This window comes from Scardinius erythrophthalmus (assembly GCF_964197995.2).
Source record: "Scardinius erythrophthalmus genome assembly, chromosome: 22".
Lineage (NCBI taxonomy): Eukaryota > Metazoa > Chordata > Actinopteri > Cypriniformes > Leuciscidae > Scardinius > Scardinius erythrophthalmus.
Window position 1 is genome coordinate 34,727,150 of NC_138242.1, and position 18,624 is coordinate 34,745,773.

At 46.3% G+C, this 18,624-nt stretch overlaps 1 protein-coding gene across 2 annotated transcripts in view; it reads left to right on the top strand.

The window, feature by feature from the left end:
* serpinb1l3 (serpin peptidase inhibitor, clade B (ovalbumin), member 1, like 3) overlaps positions 1–16,968 on the top strand; it is a 25,213-nt gene extending 8,245 nt beyond the window's left edge. For both annotated transcript variants that reach the window (XM_081352339.1, XM_081352340.1), the window contains exons 3-7: positions 14,306–14,446; positions 14,732–14,849; positions 15,013–15,155; positions 15,953–16,120; positions 16,213–16,968. In XM_081352339.1, the coding sequence (XP_081208465.1) occupies positions 14,306–14,446; positions 14,732–14,849; positions 15,013–15,155; positions 15,953–16,120; positions 16,213–16,617 (975 nt within the window). In that variant the 3' untranslated portion in view covers positions 16,618–16,968. The remainder of the gene's footprint in view (positions 1–14,305; positions 14,447–14,731; positions 14,850–15,012; positions 15,156–15,952; positions 16,121–16,212) is intronic.
* Positions 16,969–18,624: the final 1,656 nt, after the last annotated feature.

An 18,624-nucleotide genomic window follows, 5' to 3' on the forward strand; every position in this document is an offset into this window, starting at 1 on the left:
AACACACACAGCAGAACACACACACTCACAGCAGAACACACACACTCACTGCAGAACACACACACTCACAGCAGAACACACACACTGACAGCAGAACACACACACTCACAGCAGAACACACACACTCACAGCAGAACACACACACACACACACACACACACACACACACACACACACTGACAGCAGAACACACACACTCACACTGACAGCAGAACACACTCACTCACAGCAGAACACACACACACACACACACACACTCACACTGACAGCAGAACACGCACAGCAGAACACACACACACTCACACTGACAGCAGAACACACACACACTCACAGCAGAACACACACACACACACACACACACACACACACACACACACTGACAGCAGAACACACACACACACACACACACACACACACACACACACACTGACAGCAGAACACACACACACACACACACACACACACACACACACACACACTGACAGCAGAACACACACACTCACAGCAGAACACACACAGCAGAACACACACACTCACAGCAGAACACACACACTCACAGCAGAACACACACACTCACTGCAGAACACACACACTCACTGCAGAACACACACACACACACACACACACACACACACACACTCACAGCAGAACACACACACACACACTCACAGCAGAACACACACACACACACACACACACTGACAGCAGAACACACACACTGACAGCAGAACACACACACTCACAGCAGAACAAACACTCACAGCAGAACACACACACTCACAGCAGAACACACACACTCACAGCAGAACACACACACACTCACAGCAGAACACACACACACTCACAGCAGAACACACACACTCACAGCAGAACACACACACACTCACAGCAGAACACACACACACTCACAGCGGAATACACACACTCACAGCGGAATACACACACACTCACAGCGGAATACACACTCACAGCAGAACACACACACACACACACACACACACACACACACACACACACACACACACACTGACAGCAGAACACACACACACTGACAGCAGAACACACACAGCAGAACACACACACTCACAGCAGAACACACACACTCACTGCAGAACACACACAGCAGAACACACACACTCACAGCAGAACACACACACTCACAGCAGAACACACACAGCAGAACACACACACTCACAGCAGAACACACACACTCACAGCAGAACACACACACTGACAGCAGAACACACACACTGACAGCAGAACACACACACTGACAGCAGAACACACACACTCACAGCAGAACACACACACTCACAGCAGAACACACACACTCACAGCAGAACACACACACACTCACAGCGGAATAAACACACTCACAGCAGAACACACACACACACACACACACACACACACACACACACACACACACACTGACAGCAGAACACACACACTCACAGCAGAACACACACAGCAGAACACACACACTCACAGCAGAACACACACACTCACAGCAGAACACACACACTCACTGCAGAACACACACACTCACTGCAGAACACACACACACACACACACACACACACACACTCACAGCAGAACACACACACACACACACTCACAGCAGAACACACACACACACACACACACACACACACTGACAGCAGAACACACACACTGACAGCAGAACACACACACTGACAGCAGAACAAACACTCACAGCAGAACACACACACTCACAGCAGAACACACACACTCACAGCAGAACACACACACACTCACAGCAGAACACACACACACTCACAGCAGAACACACACACTCACAGCAGAACACACACACACTCACAGCAGAACACACACACACTCACAGCGGAATACACACACTCACAGCGGAATACACACACACTCACAGCGGAATACACACTCACAGCAGAACACACACACACACACACACACACACACACACACACACACACTGACAGCAGAACACACACACACTGACAGCAGAACACACACAGCAGAACACACACACTCACAGCAGAACACACACACTCACTGCAGAACACACACAGCAGAACACACACACTCACAGCAGAACACACACACTCACAGCAGAACACACACAGCAGAACACACACACTCACAGCAGAACACACACACTCACAGCAGAACACACACACTCACAGCAGAACACACACACTGACAGCAGAACACACACACTGACAGCAGAACACACACACTGACAGCAGAACACACACACTCACAGCAGAACACACACACTCACAGCAGAACACACACACTCACAGCAGAACACACACACACTCACAGCGGAATAAACACACTCACAGCAGAACACACACACACACACACACACACACACACACACACACACACACACACTGACAGCAGAACACACACAGCAGAACACACACACTCACAGCAGAACACACACACTCACTGCAGAACACACACACTCACTGCAGAACACACACACTCACAGCAGAACACACACACACACTCACAGCAGAACACACACACACACTCACAGCAGAACACACACACTCACTGCAGAACACACACACTGACAGCAGAACACACACACTCACAGCAGAACACACACACTCACAGCAGAACACACACACTCACAGCAGAACACACACACTCACAGCAGAACACACACACTCACAGCAGAACACACACACTCACAGCAGAACACACACACTCACAGCAGAACACACACACTCACTGCAGAACACACACACTCACTGCAGAACACACACACTCACTGCAGAACACACACAGCAGAACACACACACTGACAGCAGAACACACACACTGACAGCAGAACACACACACTCACAGCAGAACACACACACTCACAGCAGAACACACACACTCACAGCAGAACACACACACTCACAGCAGAACACACACACTCACAGCAGAACACACACACACTCACAGCAGAACACACACACTCACAGCAGAACACACACACTCACAGCAGAACACACACACTGACAGCAGAACACACACACTGACAGCAGAACACACACACTCACAGCAGAACACACACACTCACAGCAGAACACACACACTCACAGCAGAACACACACACACTCACAGCGGAATAAACACACTCACAGCAGAACACACACACACACACACACACACACACACACACACACACACACACACACACACACACACACACACACACACACACACACACACACACACACTGACAGCAGAACACACACAGCAGAACACACACACTCACAGCAGAACACACACACTCACTGCAGAACACACACACTCACTGCAGAACACACACACTCACAGCAGAACACACACACACACTCACAGCAGAACACACACACACACTCACAGCAGAACACACACACTCACTGCAGAACACACACACTCACAGCAGAACACACACACTGACAGCAGAACACACACACTCACAGCAGAACACACACACTCACAGCAGAACACACACACTCACAGCAGAACACACACACTCACAGCAGAACACACACACTCACAGCAGAACACACACACTCACAGCAGAACACACACACTCACTGCAGAACACACACACTCACTGCAGAACACACACACTCACTGCAGAACACACACACTGACAGCAGAACACACACACTGACAGCAGAACACACACACTGACAGCAGAACACACACACTCACAGCAGAACACACACACTCACAGCAGAACACACACACTCACAGCAGAACACACACACTCACAGCAGAACACACACACACTCACAGCGGAATACACACACTCACAGCGGAATACACACACACTCACAGCGGAATACACACACACTCACAGCGGAATACACACACACTCACAGCGGAACACACACGCACTCACAGCAGAACACACACGCACTCACAGCAGAACACACACGCACTCACAGCAGAACACACACACACTCACAGCAGAACACACACACACTCACAGCAGAACACACACGCACTCACAGCAGAACACACACACTCACAGCAGAACACACACGCACTCACAGCAGAACACACACGCACTCACAGCAGAACACACACGCACTCACAGCAGAACACACGCACTCACAGCAGAACACACGCACTCACAGCAGAACACACACACTCACAGCAGAACACACACGCACTCACAGCAGAACACACACGCACTCACAGCAGAACACACACACTCACAGCAGAACACACACGCACTCACAGCAGAACACACACGCACTCACAGCAGAACACACACGCACTCACAGCAGAACACACACACTCACAGCAGAACACACACACTCACAGCAGAACACACACGCACTCACAGCAGAACACACACGCACTCACAACAGAACACACACACTCACAGCTGAACACACACACTCACAGCAGAACACACACGCACTCACAGCAGAACACACACGCACTCACAGCAGAACACACACGCACTCACAACAGAACACACACACTCACAGCTGAACACACACACTCACAGCAGAACACACACGCACTCACAGCAGAACACACACGCACTCACAGCAGAACACACACGCACTCACAGCAGAACACACACACACACACAGCAGAACACACACACTCACAGCAGAACACACACACTCACTGCAGAACACACACAGCAGAACACACACACACTCACAGCAGAACACACACGCACTCACAGCAGAACTCACACAGTCACAGCAGAACACACACACTCACAGCAGAACACACACGCACTCACAGCAGAACACACACGCACTCACAGCAGAACACACACACACACAGCAGAACACACACACTCACAGCAGAACACACACACTCACTGCAGAACACACACAGCAGAACACACACACTCACAGCAGAACACACACACTCACTGCAGAACACACACACTGACAGCAGAACACACACTCACAGCAGAACACACACACTCACAGCAGAACACACACACTCACAGCAGAACACACACACTCACAGCAGAACACACACACTCACAGCAGAACACACACACTCACAGCAGAACACACACACTCACAGCGGAATACACACACACTCACAGCGGAACACACACACTCACAGCGGAATACACACACTCACAGCGGAATACACACACAGCGGAATACACACACACTCACAGCGGAATACACACACACTCACAGCGGAATACACACACTCACAGCGGAACACACACGCACTCACAGCGGAACACACACGCACTCACAGCAGAACACACTCACAGCAGAACACACACACACTCACAGCAGAACACACACACACTCACAGCAGAACACACACACTCACAGCAGAACACACACACTCTCACAGCAGAACACACACACTCACAGCAGAACACACACGCACTCACAGCAGAACACACACGCACTCACAGCAGAACACACACACTCACAGCAGAACACACACTCACAGCAGAACACACACGCACTCACAGCAGAACACACACGCACTCACAGCAGAACACACACACTCACAGCAGAACACACACACTCACAGCGGAATACACACACACTCACAGCGGAACACACACACTCACAGCGGAATACACACACTCACAGCGGAATACACACACACTCACAGCGGAATACACACACACTCACAGCGGAATACACACACTCACAGCGGAATACACGCACTCACAGCAGAACACACACGCACTCACAGCAGAACACACACGCACTCACAGCAGAACACACACACACTCACAGCAGAACACACACGCACTCACAGCAGAACACACACACTCACAGCAGAACACACACACTCACAGCAGAACACACACGCACTCACAGCAGAACACACACGCACTCACAGCAGAACACACACACTCACAGCAGAACACACACACTCACAGCGGAATACACACACACTCACAGCGGAACACACACACTCACAGCGGAATACACACACTCACAGCGGAATACACACACACTCACAGCGGAATACACACACACTCACAGCGGAATACACACACTCACAGCGGAATACACGCACTCACAGCAGAACACACACGCACTCACAGCAGAACACACACACACTCACAGCAGAACACACACACACTCACAGCAGAACACACACACACTCACAGCAGAACACACACACACTCACAGCAGAACACACACACTCTCACAGCAGAACACACACACACTCACAGCAGAACACACACACACTCACAGCAGAACACACACACACTCACAGCAGAACACACACACACTCACAGCAGAACACACACACTCTCACAGCAGAACACACACACTCACAGCAGAACACACACGCACTCACAGCAGAACACACACGCACTCACAGCAGAACACACACGCACTCACAGCAGAACACACACACTCACAGCAGAACTCACAGCAGAACACACACGCACTCACAGCAGAACACACGCACTCACAGCAGAACACACACACACTCACAGCAGAACACACACACTCTCACAGCAGAACACACACACTCACAGCAGAACACACACGCACTCACAGCAGAACACACACGCACTCACAGCAGAACACACACGCACTCACAGCAGAACACACACACTCACAGCAGAACTCACAGCAGAACACACACGCACTCACAGCAGAACACACGCACTCACAGCAGAACACACACGCACTCACACACACTCACAGCAGAACACACACACACACACACTCACAGCAGAACACACACACACACACACACAGCAGAACACACACACACACACACACTCACAGCGGAATACACACACTCACAGCGGAATACACACACTCACAGCGGAATACACACACACACTCACAGCAGAACACACATACTCACTGCAGAACACACACACTCACAGCAGAACACACACACACTCACAGCAGAACACACACACACACACACACACACACTCACACACACTGACAGCAGAACACACACACTCACACTGACAGCAGAACACACTCACTCACAGCAGAACACACACACACACACACACACTCACACTGACAGCAGAACACGCACAGCAGAACACACGCACACACTCACAGCAGAACACACACACACTCACACTGACAGCAGAACACACACACTCACACTGACAGCAGAACACACACACTCACAGCAGAACACACATACTCACTGCAGAACACACACACTCACAGCAGAACACACACACACTCACAGCAGAACACACACACTCACAGCAGAACACACACACTCACAGCAGAACACACACACACTCACAGCAGAACACACACACACACACACACACACTCACACTGACAGCAGAACACACACACTCACACTGACAGCAGAACACACTCACTCACAGCAGAACACACACACACACACACACTCACACTGACAGCAGAACACGCACAGCAGAACACACGCGCACACACTCACAGCAGAACACACACGCACACACTCACAGCAGAACACACACACTCACACTGACAGCAGAACACACACACTCACAGCAGAACACACACACACACACACACACACACATACACTGACAGCAGAACACACACACTCACAGCAGAACACACACACACACACACACACACACACACACACACACACTGACAGCAGAACACACACACACACACACACACACTGACAGCAGAACACACACACTCACAGCAGAACACACACAGCAGAACACACACACTCACAGCAGAACACACACACACACACACACTGCAGAACACACACACACTCACAGCAGAACACACACACACTCACAGCAGAACACACACACACACACACACACACACACACACACACACACTCACAGCAGAACACACACACTCACAGCAGAACACACACACTCACAGCGGAATACACACACTCACAGCGGAATACACACACACTCACAGCGGAATACACACTCACAGCGGAATACACACTCACAGCAGAACACACACACACTCACAGCAGAACACACACACACTCACAGCAGAACACACACACACTCACAGCAGAACACACACACACTCACAGCAGAACACACACACTCACAGCGGAACACACACGCACTCACAGCGGAATACACACACTCACAGCGGAATACACACACTCACAGCGGAATACACACTCACAGCAGAACACACACACACTCACAGCAGAACACACACGCACTCACAGCAGAACACACACGCACTCACAGCAGAACACACACGCACTCACAGCAGAACACACACGCACTCACAGCAGAACACACACGCACTCACAGCAGAACACACACGCACTCACAGCAGAACACACACGCACTCACAGCAGAACACACACGCACTCACAGCAGAGAACACACGCACTCACAGCAGAGAACACACACACTCACAGTAGAACACACACACACACACACACACACACACACACAGCAGAGAACACACACACACTCACAGCAAAACACACACACACTCACAGCAGAACACACACACACACTCACAGCAGAACACACACACACTCACAGCAGAACACAACACACACTCACAGCAGAACACAACACACACTCACAGCAGAACACACACACTCACAGTAGAATAAAGGAAGCAAAGACACTAACATGTTGTTAATGTGGTGTGTTCATGATCGCGTGTTGAGTCGCATTGAGAGATCACGTCACATTCGGGTCACGTGACGCTGTGTTTGCTCATGGAGGCGCAGCTTTTCTCTCAGTCTGTACTTTGACTCCAGGGTTGGTGAGCTGTAGGTCTGTGAGTCATTATTACCACAGAAAGGCAGTAAATTGTTATGAAATGTTCTGTTATCAGCTCAGGGTGTGTAAATCAAGTCATAAAGAGAAGAGCTGTTTCAGCTTTTTTAGATGAATTAACATATTGAAATTTACATTTACATTTATTCCTTTAGCAGACGCTTTTATCCAAAGCGACTTACAGATGAGAACAATAGAAGCAGTTAAACTAACAATAGGACAACAATATGCAATTTTTTTTTTTATATATAAATAGAAAAGAAGAGAAAGTGTTAGTATTACTGGATCAAGTGCTGCCGAAAAATATGCGTCTTCAGCCGTTTCTTGAAAGTGGTTGAGGTTACGGACTCAGTCGCTCTGGTTGAGGTTACGGACTCAGTCGCTCTGGTTGAGGTTACGGACTCAGTCGCTCTGGTTGAGGTTACGGACTCAGTCACTCTGGTTGAGGTTACGGACTCAGTCGCTCTGGTTGAGGTTACAGACTCAGCCGCTCTGGTTGAGGTTCTCTGGTTGAGGTTACAGACTCAGCCGCTCTGGTTGAGGTTACGGACTCAGTCGCTTTGGTTGAGGTTACGGACTCAGCCGCTTTGGTTGAGGTTCTCTGGTTGAGGTTACAGACTCAGCCGCTCTGGTTGAGGTTACGGACTCAGTCGCTCTGGTTGAGGTTACGGACTCAGTCGCTCTGGTTGAGGTTACGGACTCAGTCGCTCTGGTTGAGGTTACGGACTCAGTCGCTCTGGTTGAGGTTACGGACTCAGTCACTCTGGTTGAGGTTACGGACTCAGTCACTCTGGTTGAGGTTACGGACTCAGTCGCTCTGGTTGAGGTTACAGACTCGGCCGCTCTGGTTGAGGTTCTCTGGTTGAGGTTACAGACTCAGCCGCTCTGGTTGAGGTTACGGACTCAGTCGCTTTGGTTGAGGTTACGGACTCAGCCGCTTTGGTTGAGGTTCTCTGGTTGAGGTTACAGACTCAGCCGCTCTGGTTGAGGTTACGGACTCAGTCACTCTGGTTGAGGTTACAGACTCAGCCGCTCTGGTTGAGGTTCCTTTGGTTGAGGTTACGGACTCAGCCGCTCTGGTTAAGGTTCTCTAGTTGAGGTTACAGAATCAGCCGCTCTGGTTGAGGTTACGGACTCAGCCGCTCTGGTTGAGGTTACAGACTCAGCCGCTCTGATTGAGGTTACGGATTCAGCCACTCTGGTTGAGGTTACGGACTCAGCCGCTCTGGTTGAGATTCTCTGGTTGAGGTTACGGACTCAGCCGCTCTGGTTGAGGTTACAGACTCAGCCGCTCTGGTTGAGATTCTCTGGTTGAGGTTACGGATTCAGCCACTCTGGTTGAGGTTACGGACTCAGCCGCTCTGGTTGAGATTCTCTGGTTGAGGTTACAGACTCAGCCGCTCTGGTTGAGGTTACGGACTCAGCCGCTCTGGTTGAGATTCTCTGGTTGAGGTTACGGACTCAGCCGCTCTGGTTGAGATTCTCTGGTTGAGGTTACGGACTCAGCCGCTCTGGTTGAGATTCTCTGGTTGAGGTTACGGACTCAGCCGCTCTGGTTGAGATTCTCTGGTTGAGGTTACGGACTCAGCCGCTCTGGTTGAGGTTACAGACTCAGCCGCTCTGGTTGAGATTCTCTGGTTGAGGTTACGGACTCAGCCGCTCTGGTTGAGGTTACAGACTCAGCCGCTCTGGTTGAGATTCTCTGGTTGAGGTTACGGACTCAGCCGCTCTGGTTGAGGTTACGGACTCAGCCGCTCTGGTTGAGGTTAGGCCATCCTTAAAAATATTTTGGTTTGCAGTAACAGCAAAAAAAAAAGAAAAAAAGGGTCGGTAGGTCGGTCTATATTTTTTTATATATATAAAAAATAATATAAAAAAAGTATATATTTTTTCATTTTTTTTTAAAAAATCAGGGTCGGTGGGGGGGGGACATTTTTCACCTATGTCTAAGGGCTGTTTACACCAGGCCACTTCATGCGTTTTCTCAGATCGGATTGCAATCTGATTTATCAAAACGATTCCATTTACACCTGGTTACATAGGCTAAATGTGTGTTGTTTTTTTGCGGATATAAATCCGATCTTCAATTACCGCTATATGTAGATTTAATGGAGTGCACGTCACCGAAAGCAACAGTTATGACTACATTATTTTATTTATCATCAGCTAAAATTTCTGAATCAAAGCCCGCAATAAGAGAAAGCGGAAACAGCCCTGGTAAGATCATTTCGTTTCTTTACATTTAATGATGATGATTGTGTGTTAAGCGTCAGCGACTTACTTTCACTTTGATTTGCGATAGTTTGCACATTGATGCTCAGCTTCTCATCTGCGGCAATGCGTGTTGCAGTAGCGTCGTCGTCATATCTGACTAAAACATGACATATAGCCTATAACATGCTCTCGCATGTTTATTTTTAATAAACCATATTCAACAACATATAAAAATGAAATAATCTTTAGAGTAAAGCCGCAGCCATCATTACCAAGCGCGAACCATTGACAGTGAATGAAACGAAGCAAACTTAGCTTGCAGGCAGTAGTGTGACATGCGTTAACGGTTAACCAATGGTGTAAACATAATCATAGATGACGCGCCACGGGTTTTTATTTAAAAGAAAGAACGTAGCTTATGTTTGTATGTAGGTCTAGGCAATTTATATTCACAATACTTAATAACTAATATTATTTTATTGCAGTTGTATTAGTTGTTTGAAGAGTTAAAAAAAAAATCGGTCGGTCTAAACGCAAGTTTACAACCGGCAAGTCGGTCGGACTGAAAGGGAAAAAAAATAAATAATTGGGTGGGTACTAAATTGACAGGGTCGGTCGGGTTACGGCAAACAAGAATATTTTTAAGGATGGCCTTACGGATTCAGCCACTCTGGTTGAGATTCTCTGGTTGAGGTTACGGACTCAGCCGCTCTGGTTGAGATTCTCTGGTTGAGGTTACGGACTCAGCCGCTCTGGTTGAGGTTCTCTGGTTGAGGTTACGGACTCAGCCGCTCTGGTTGAGATTCTCTGGTTGAGGTTACGGACTCAGCCGCTCTGGTTGAGGTTCTCTGGTTGAGGTTACAGACTCAGCCGCTCTGGTTGAGGTTCTCTGGTTGAGGTTACGGACTCAGCCGCTCTGGTTGAGATTCTCTGGTTGAGGTTACGGACTCAGCCGCTCTGGTTGAGGTTCTCTGGTTGAGGTTACAGACTCAGCCGCTCTGGTTGAGGTTCTCTGGTTGAGGTTACAGACTCAGCCGCTCTGGTTGAGATTCTCTGGTTGAGGTTACGGACTCAGCCGCTCTGGTTGAGATTCTCTGGTTGAGGTTACGGACTCAGCCGCTCTGGTTGAGGTTTTCTGGTTGAGGTTACAGACTCAGCCGCTCTGGTTGAGATTCTCTGTTTGAGGTTACGGACTCAGCCGCTCTGGTTGAGATTCTCTGGTTGAGGTTACGGACTCAGCCGCTCTGGTTGAGGTTTTCTGGTTGAGGTTACAGACTCAGCCGCTCTGGTTGAGGTTCTCTGGTTGAGGTTACAGACTCAGCCGCTCTGGTTGAGGTTATGGACTCAGCCGCTCTGGTTGAGGTTGTCTGGTTGAGGTTACAGACTCAGCCGCTCTGGTTGAGGTTACGGACTCAGTCACTCTGGTTGAGGTTCTCTGGTTGAGGTTACAGACTCAGCCGCTCTGGTTGAGGTTCTCTGGTTGAGGTTACAGACTCAGCCGCTCTGGTTGAGGTTACAGAGGGTGTTCTGTGTAAGAAAGGAAGAGATCTGGTAGAAAACAACTCGTTCAAGTGTTTTCGCAATGAATGGAAGAAGAGATACTGGTCTGTAATTTTCCAGATGTGCCCGAGCCTGCTTAAATGCTGTGGGAAAGGTACCAGTGTGAAGAGAGGTGTTTATGATGTGTGTGAGTGCAGGTACAGCTGTGGATGAAATGGCTTGAAGTAGGTTAGTGGGAATAGGATCAAGCGAACAGGTAGTAGGGCGATTGGAAAAGGAGGAGTTTAGAGACTTCTAGTCAAGTCAAGTCATCTTCATTTATATAGCGCTTTTAACAATGTAGATTGTTTCAAAGCAGCTTTACAGAGATAAACATATAATTTATGGTAACAGATTGTTTTGGCTTTATAGCGGTTCTTTAGTAAAGTTATTTTCCAGCTAAAGTTAGTTATGATTGATTCGCTTCCGTCGCAACGATCATTTGTTATTAAATTAGGGGCCGCTAAGACGACACCATTCCCTCTACACAGACTTTAAACGCGAACCTGTGAGAAACGCTGATGGCGTTCACATGCGCATTAAGAATTGGTTCTATAGTTATGTGCGTTTGAATATATGTACGCAGGTTTGTAATTCCCTACAAACCAAGCCTAAACAAAGTACTGGTGTTTCCTTATAATTTTTGATACAGAATTTTATTTTATTTTATCAATTCGGGGTAGATACGCAAATTGAGTTTCCCGACAACGCTTTATCTGTATAGTGGTAGAGGGATCCTCCATAGGGAGAGACTAGTTGGCACTTCAGCACTGCGTTGGATCGGGTCCAGGTGAAGGTCCTTCATCAGATCTGGATACGGCCTGGATCCGGCAGGCTGTGGGAAAACCTCGGGATAAAAAAAGACACTAAAATTAGCGTAGATGCCATTCTTCTTATGATGTAACGAGTACATCAGGATTTAAGTGTTCTTCTGCCTTTGAAAGCCGAGAGGAGGGAGGGTAGACTGTGTGTTAGCTGGTAAGATGTGTATGTTAGTTTGAGAATTGATGAAGAAATCTATGAAGAAATTGTAAATTCATGAAGAATGTGGCAAAATCCGAAGAATGTTAAAAAGCATGCGAGAGTCAGAAGAATTGTTAATTTTGTTGTGATAGTAAGTAATTTTAGCAGGAGAGATATTAGCAGAAAAGGAAGAGAGGAGGGATTGATTAAGACCAAGGTCAGTAGGATCTTTCGATTTGCGCCTCTTCCTCTCTGCACCCCTGAGTTTAGAACGATGTTCACGGAGAACATCAGATAACCAGGGGGCAGAGGGTGTGACGCGGGCTGGCCTGGAGGAAAGGGGGCAGAAGTTGTCCAAGCAGGATGTTAAAGTGGAGAAAAGATTATCAGTTGCACTGTTAGTGCAAATCAGCAGCCTGAGGCTTTTCTAGGTGGATGTTGAAGTCTCCAAGAACTATGAGAAGAGTTCCATCCTCGGGGAAGGATGAGAGTAGCACATTAAGCTCCTCCAGGAAAAAATTAAAGCTGACCTGGGGGACGATAAACAACTACAAAATGGGTTTTAATTGGACTAGTGATGGTAATTGAATGCGATTCAAATGAGCTGTTGTCACACAGAGGTGGTAAAGGATCACCTATTGATAAATTTGAATGGACAGAATGAATGTTGAAACATTTATTTGTTTGATTTAAATGGTTTAATGATTTTGATTAAATAATGTTGATCACATTTTCAGCAAAAACTGATTAAAGCTCCGTCTGTGAACTGAAAAAAACATATTTATGCTTCCATATCGTCTGATTTCTCAGTGTTTTTTTACAGAATAATCACATCTGCAACTTCTGTAATTGACTGTTTGTCTCCAGACTTTGCATTTTGCCGGAGCAGAGGCTGAAACCCACGCTGGCTTTAGTAAACTCCTGAGCGAGATGATCCGAGGCGAGGCGCCGTACGCACTGAGTCTCGCCAATCGACTGTATGGAGAGAAGAGCTACAGATTCACTGAGGTTCATTCACACACACACCCAAACACACACACATCTGCCTGCTTTATTCTTATGCAACAGTTTACAGAAGATGCTCTGTGGGCCTTAGACGACAAAATATGTAAAAAAAAAAATCACTTTTGGAGCACAGATTGAAGTTTGGTCTGATTTTAAAGAAGACCCTTGGAATATTATTGTTGAAGTGAAGTGAAAAAAAGTTTTAGTTTTTTTTAAATGGTGAAAAAAATTATACATGTTTTAGTTGTTTGTGCAGTACGTCTTTATGTTTCCTCTTTGTTGTTCCAGAAGTTCGTCAGTGACACGAAGGGCCTGTATCAGGCTGATCTGGAGACGCTGGACTTCATCGGTCAGGCGGACTCGGCTCGTTCACACATCAACAGCTGGGTGGAGGAGCAAACACAAGGTGGACAAGCACAAATTTAACACAATGTCAGGAAGAAAAGCACAATGATGTGTCTTTAATGCGACATCACTTCATCCATTAAGTGCTGCATTACTACTACTAATAAACTCACTTGATTTGAGCAATTCCTGCTGTGTCAGTTTTAATGTGTTTATAATCGTAGAGAAGATCAAGGACCTGCTGGCAGAAGGAGACGTGGATTCTCTGACCAAACTCGTGCTGGTAAACGCTGTATATTTCAAGGGCGACTGGGAGAGAAAGTTCAGAGAGGATCAGACCCGAGACGAGCAGTTCAAGATCAACAAGGTCAGATTCAGACGCTCTTACATTATTATTATACCTTTTTAATGTGAACTTTCTTACATGGTTTGACTTGAATGTCTATTTATCTTTTTCTTTAATATGCTTTTTAATTACCATTGTATGTGAGATTGGCTACTGCATATAAATTAACTTTCCTTGTCAGCTTTTTTTCTACAGCGTTTTATACAATACAGATTGTTTCAAAGCAGCTTCACAGTAATAACAGGAAAATAATGATATTAAACCATCATTATTCAGCTGAAATCAGTTCACTGTTGATTCATATCTGTTCAATAACTGTGTAAAGTGCATCAATTATGAAAAGAGTTCAATTGAGCTGTAAAGTAGCTCTGCAGAAAACAGTGGTGTAATCTTCCAGCTTGTGAAACATTGCGAAAGCCTGATATTGAATTTAGAAATAGGGAACAATTGGGCTGCAGTTCTCAAATATTTCAAAGTAAATGTATATAAAATAGAATGTAACTGAATGTCATACTGAAATGGATGAGAAATACACACATTTCCAGATTACAGGGATGTTTAGTGGGACAGTGGGAAGAATCTTTTAGTTCTAGTCGTCATCAATCTCATTCCTGATGAAAGAGAATGAAGATGCCGTTTGCTGGATCATGTGATTGTTTAGATTTATCTTGGATGGAGGGCAGACTGATCCGTGTTGTGTATTCTTCATTTCTTCATGGAATATGTGTAATATTTCTATTGTTTCCTTCTTGATGATTTTTGCAGCAACAGTCATGTGATATCAGTGAGAGTGACGATATGTTTTCATTGGTTGACAGAATGAATCGAAGCCGGTGCGGATGATGTTCCAGAAGGCCAAGTTTCCTCTGGCCTTCATTCCTGAGGTGAACTGTCAGATTCTGGAGCTGCCGTATGTGGGAAAAGACCTCAGTATGTTGATCCTGCTTCCCAACGCCATGGAGGACGACAACACCGGCCTTCAGAAGGTGTGGAGTTGTGTTGAGTTGTGTTGATCTGCTGTGTGGAGTTGAGTTGTGTTGATCTGCTGTGTTGAGTTGTGTCGATCCCTCTTGTCCAGCTGGAGAGCGCGCTGAGCTTCGAGAACTTCATGGAGTGGACCCGACCCGACATGATGGACCTTCTGGAAGTTGAAGTATCTCTGCCCAGATTCAAGATGGAGGAAACCTATAACATGAACTCTCTTCTGATCAGCCTGGGAATGGTGGATGCGTTTGACTCGAAGAAAGCTGATTTTTCAGCAATGTCCCCCGGGAATGATCTAGTGCTGTCGAAGGTGGTGCACAAGTCGTTTGTTGAAGTGAACGAAGAGGGAACGGAGGCGGCGGCGGCCACCGGTGCCGTGATGATGATGCGCTGTCTGATGCGTCCCGAGCGCTTCTGTGCCGATCACCCGTTCCTCTTCTTCATACGCCACAACCCGTCCAGGAGCGTTCTGTTCTACGGGCGTGTCTGCTCTCCGTGAGATCCCACGGGTTTCATCTGATTAGAACAGGTTCTGGTCTGTGCAGTCAAAGGGTTTTTGGAAAGACCAGTTGCTCTTCAATGAAAATGTCCTTTTGCTTTAATTCCGGCGTGCCTGTGTTGTTTCCTCTATTGAATAATCTGGAGTGAAATTGTCTATGCATTTGCTGTACAGGTTCATGTGACATTATGAATAAACAACTTGTGATTGTTAAAAAAATAAAAATGAAACCCGTTTCTTTATGCCCTCCAATGCTTCAAGATACTGATAAAGCTCAAACTTAGTGTACAAAATTGTGTACCTTTTTTGACCATTGATATTTATGAATGTGATATTTACCATCTGTTCTCCAAACTGCTTTATCCCAGTGGTGATATCAGGTACTGTATATCAGCTTTGATCCTGCAGAGGTTAGTGCCCACCCAATCTAACCCAACTGAACAAGCTCTTCACTAGCCCCGTTTACATGCACACTTTTTTGCTATTCTGATTGAGATCGTTCTGATTGATGGATTCCGGTTGACTGTTTACATGGGATGTTATCTAAACAGATCTGGTGTTTACATGTGCTGACGCTTTCAATCGAAATCATTTTCTGACATGCGCACACAGCTTGTCTGCCGGATCTGGAAGCTCATTATTTCCACGTTTTCAATCCTGTCAAGATGGTGCATCACTTAATTGTCGCGTTAGTTGTAGGCATCAGCCGCGTTTCCACTGTCGGGCCAGTGCGAGCCATAAACGGGCCGTTTTATTGTATAAAACTATTATCTATTGTTCTTTGTTTATTATTGTCTTGTTTTGTATTTGCATCAGTTTTTCATTCTCATATTCATAGCACACTCATTATAGCATATAATTAAATATATATCATTATTGTAAAAAAAAAAAAGAAGAAGAAAAAAAGGAAGTTTTATCAGAAAACTGAGCAGAAAGAAATCACTGGAAACAACAAGAGCGACTGTTTGCTGGCATTTTTGTTGTTTAATTAAATATTTAAAACCCAAGAATAGATGTTTTACCACAGGCTTACAATAAAAAGCGATACATTAATCATAATGAATTAATTTGTGTTAAAATTGCACATTAGTCACACAGAAATAAAGTGGTTTACCGTTTATGACGTTTGTGAACGTTTACAAAAGAAAGAGGACACACAACTTATTCGCGTCTGTTTCTGTTTATTTGGTAGCCTAATAACAGGACGTATTTACATCACATTTAGAAAGAATGTTAATTTCTACAAATATGCCACCAAAAATATGACCTGAGGAGCTTTAGCACTCTCTCCCAAAATGATAGTTATATTTTCAGTCAGAGAAAAAGAGGATAGTCCGAGACATAGGCTATTAAAACAGGATTGATTTGTCTGATTTCTTCAAGCATACATATTTATCATGTTTACTATGGTAATGGTTAGCGTGCATAGTTTTTTGCATCGGGTATAAATATTCCTACCTTATACGGTGATCAGAATCCACATCGGATCACAAACAGAAGGCATAATGTTAGCTGACAGAATTATCTGGCGCAAAACCAGGCATGCGCAGAAAGACGTACGCTCAAAGTAATCGGATCAGCTCGTTTACATGGTGTAATCTTCAGTTTGATCGGTTCGTGAAAAGGTTTATTCCACGTAAGGTTTAGGTTTAGGTAAAGGTTTATTACATCCACCCCCTTCAATCCGACTGAAATTTCAATCGGTTTGAGCATTTTTATTCCGATTGAGGTGTTGACATGGAGCATTTCATTCTGATTGGATTTTTAAACTGGTTGTAATCGGAATACAATGCAACATGTAAACGGGGCTATTGTCTTCAGGATTACTAGACGGCTACAGGTGAGTTTTTATCAACACTGCAGGACTGAAGTTACACATCCCTGATCTAGATGATAAACGCTGCGCACAGATGGAGCTGGGAAACTAGAACATGCAGAAAATAGCAAACCTTAGATAAGCTGCTCTTTATTAGTACTTTTAACATCTCTTTCTTTAATGTGTATTTG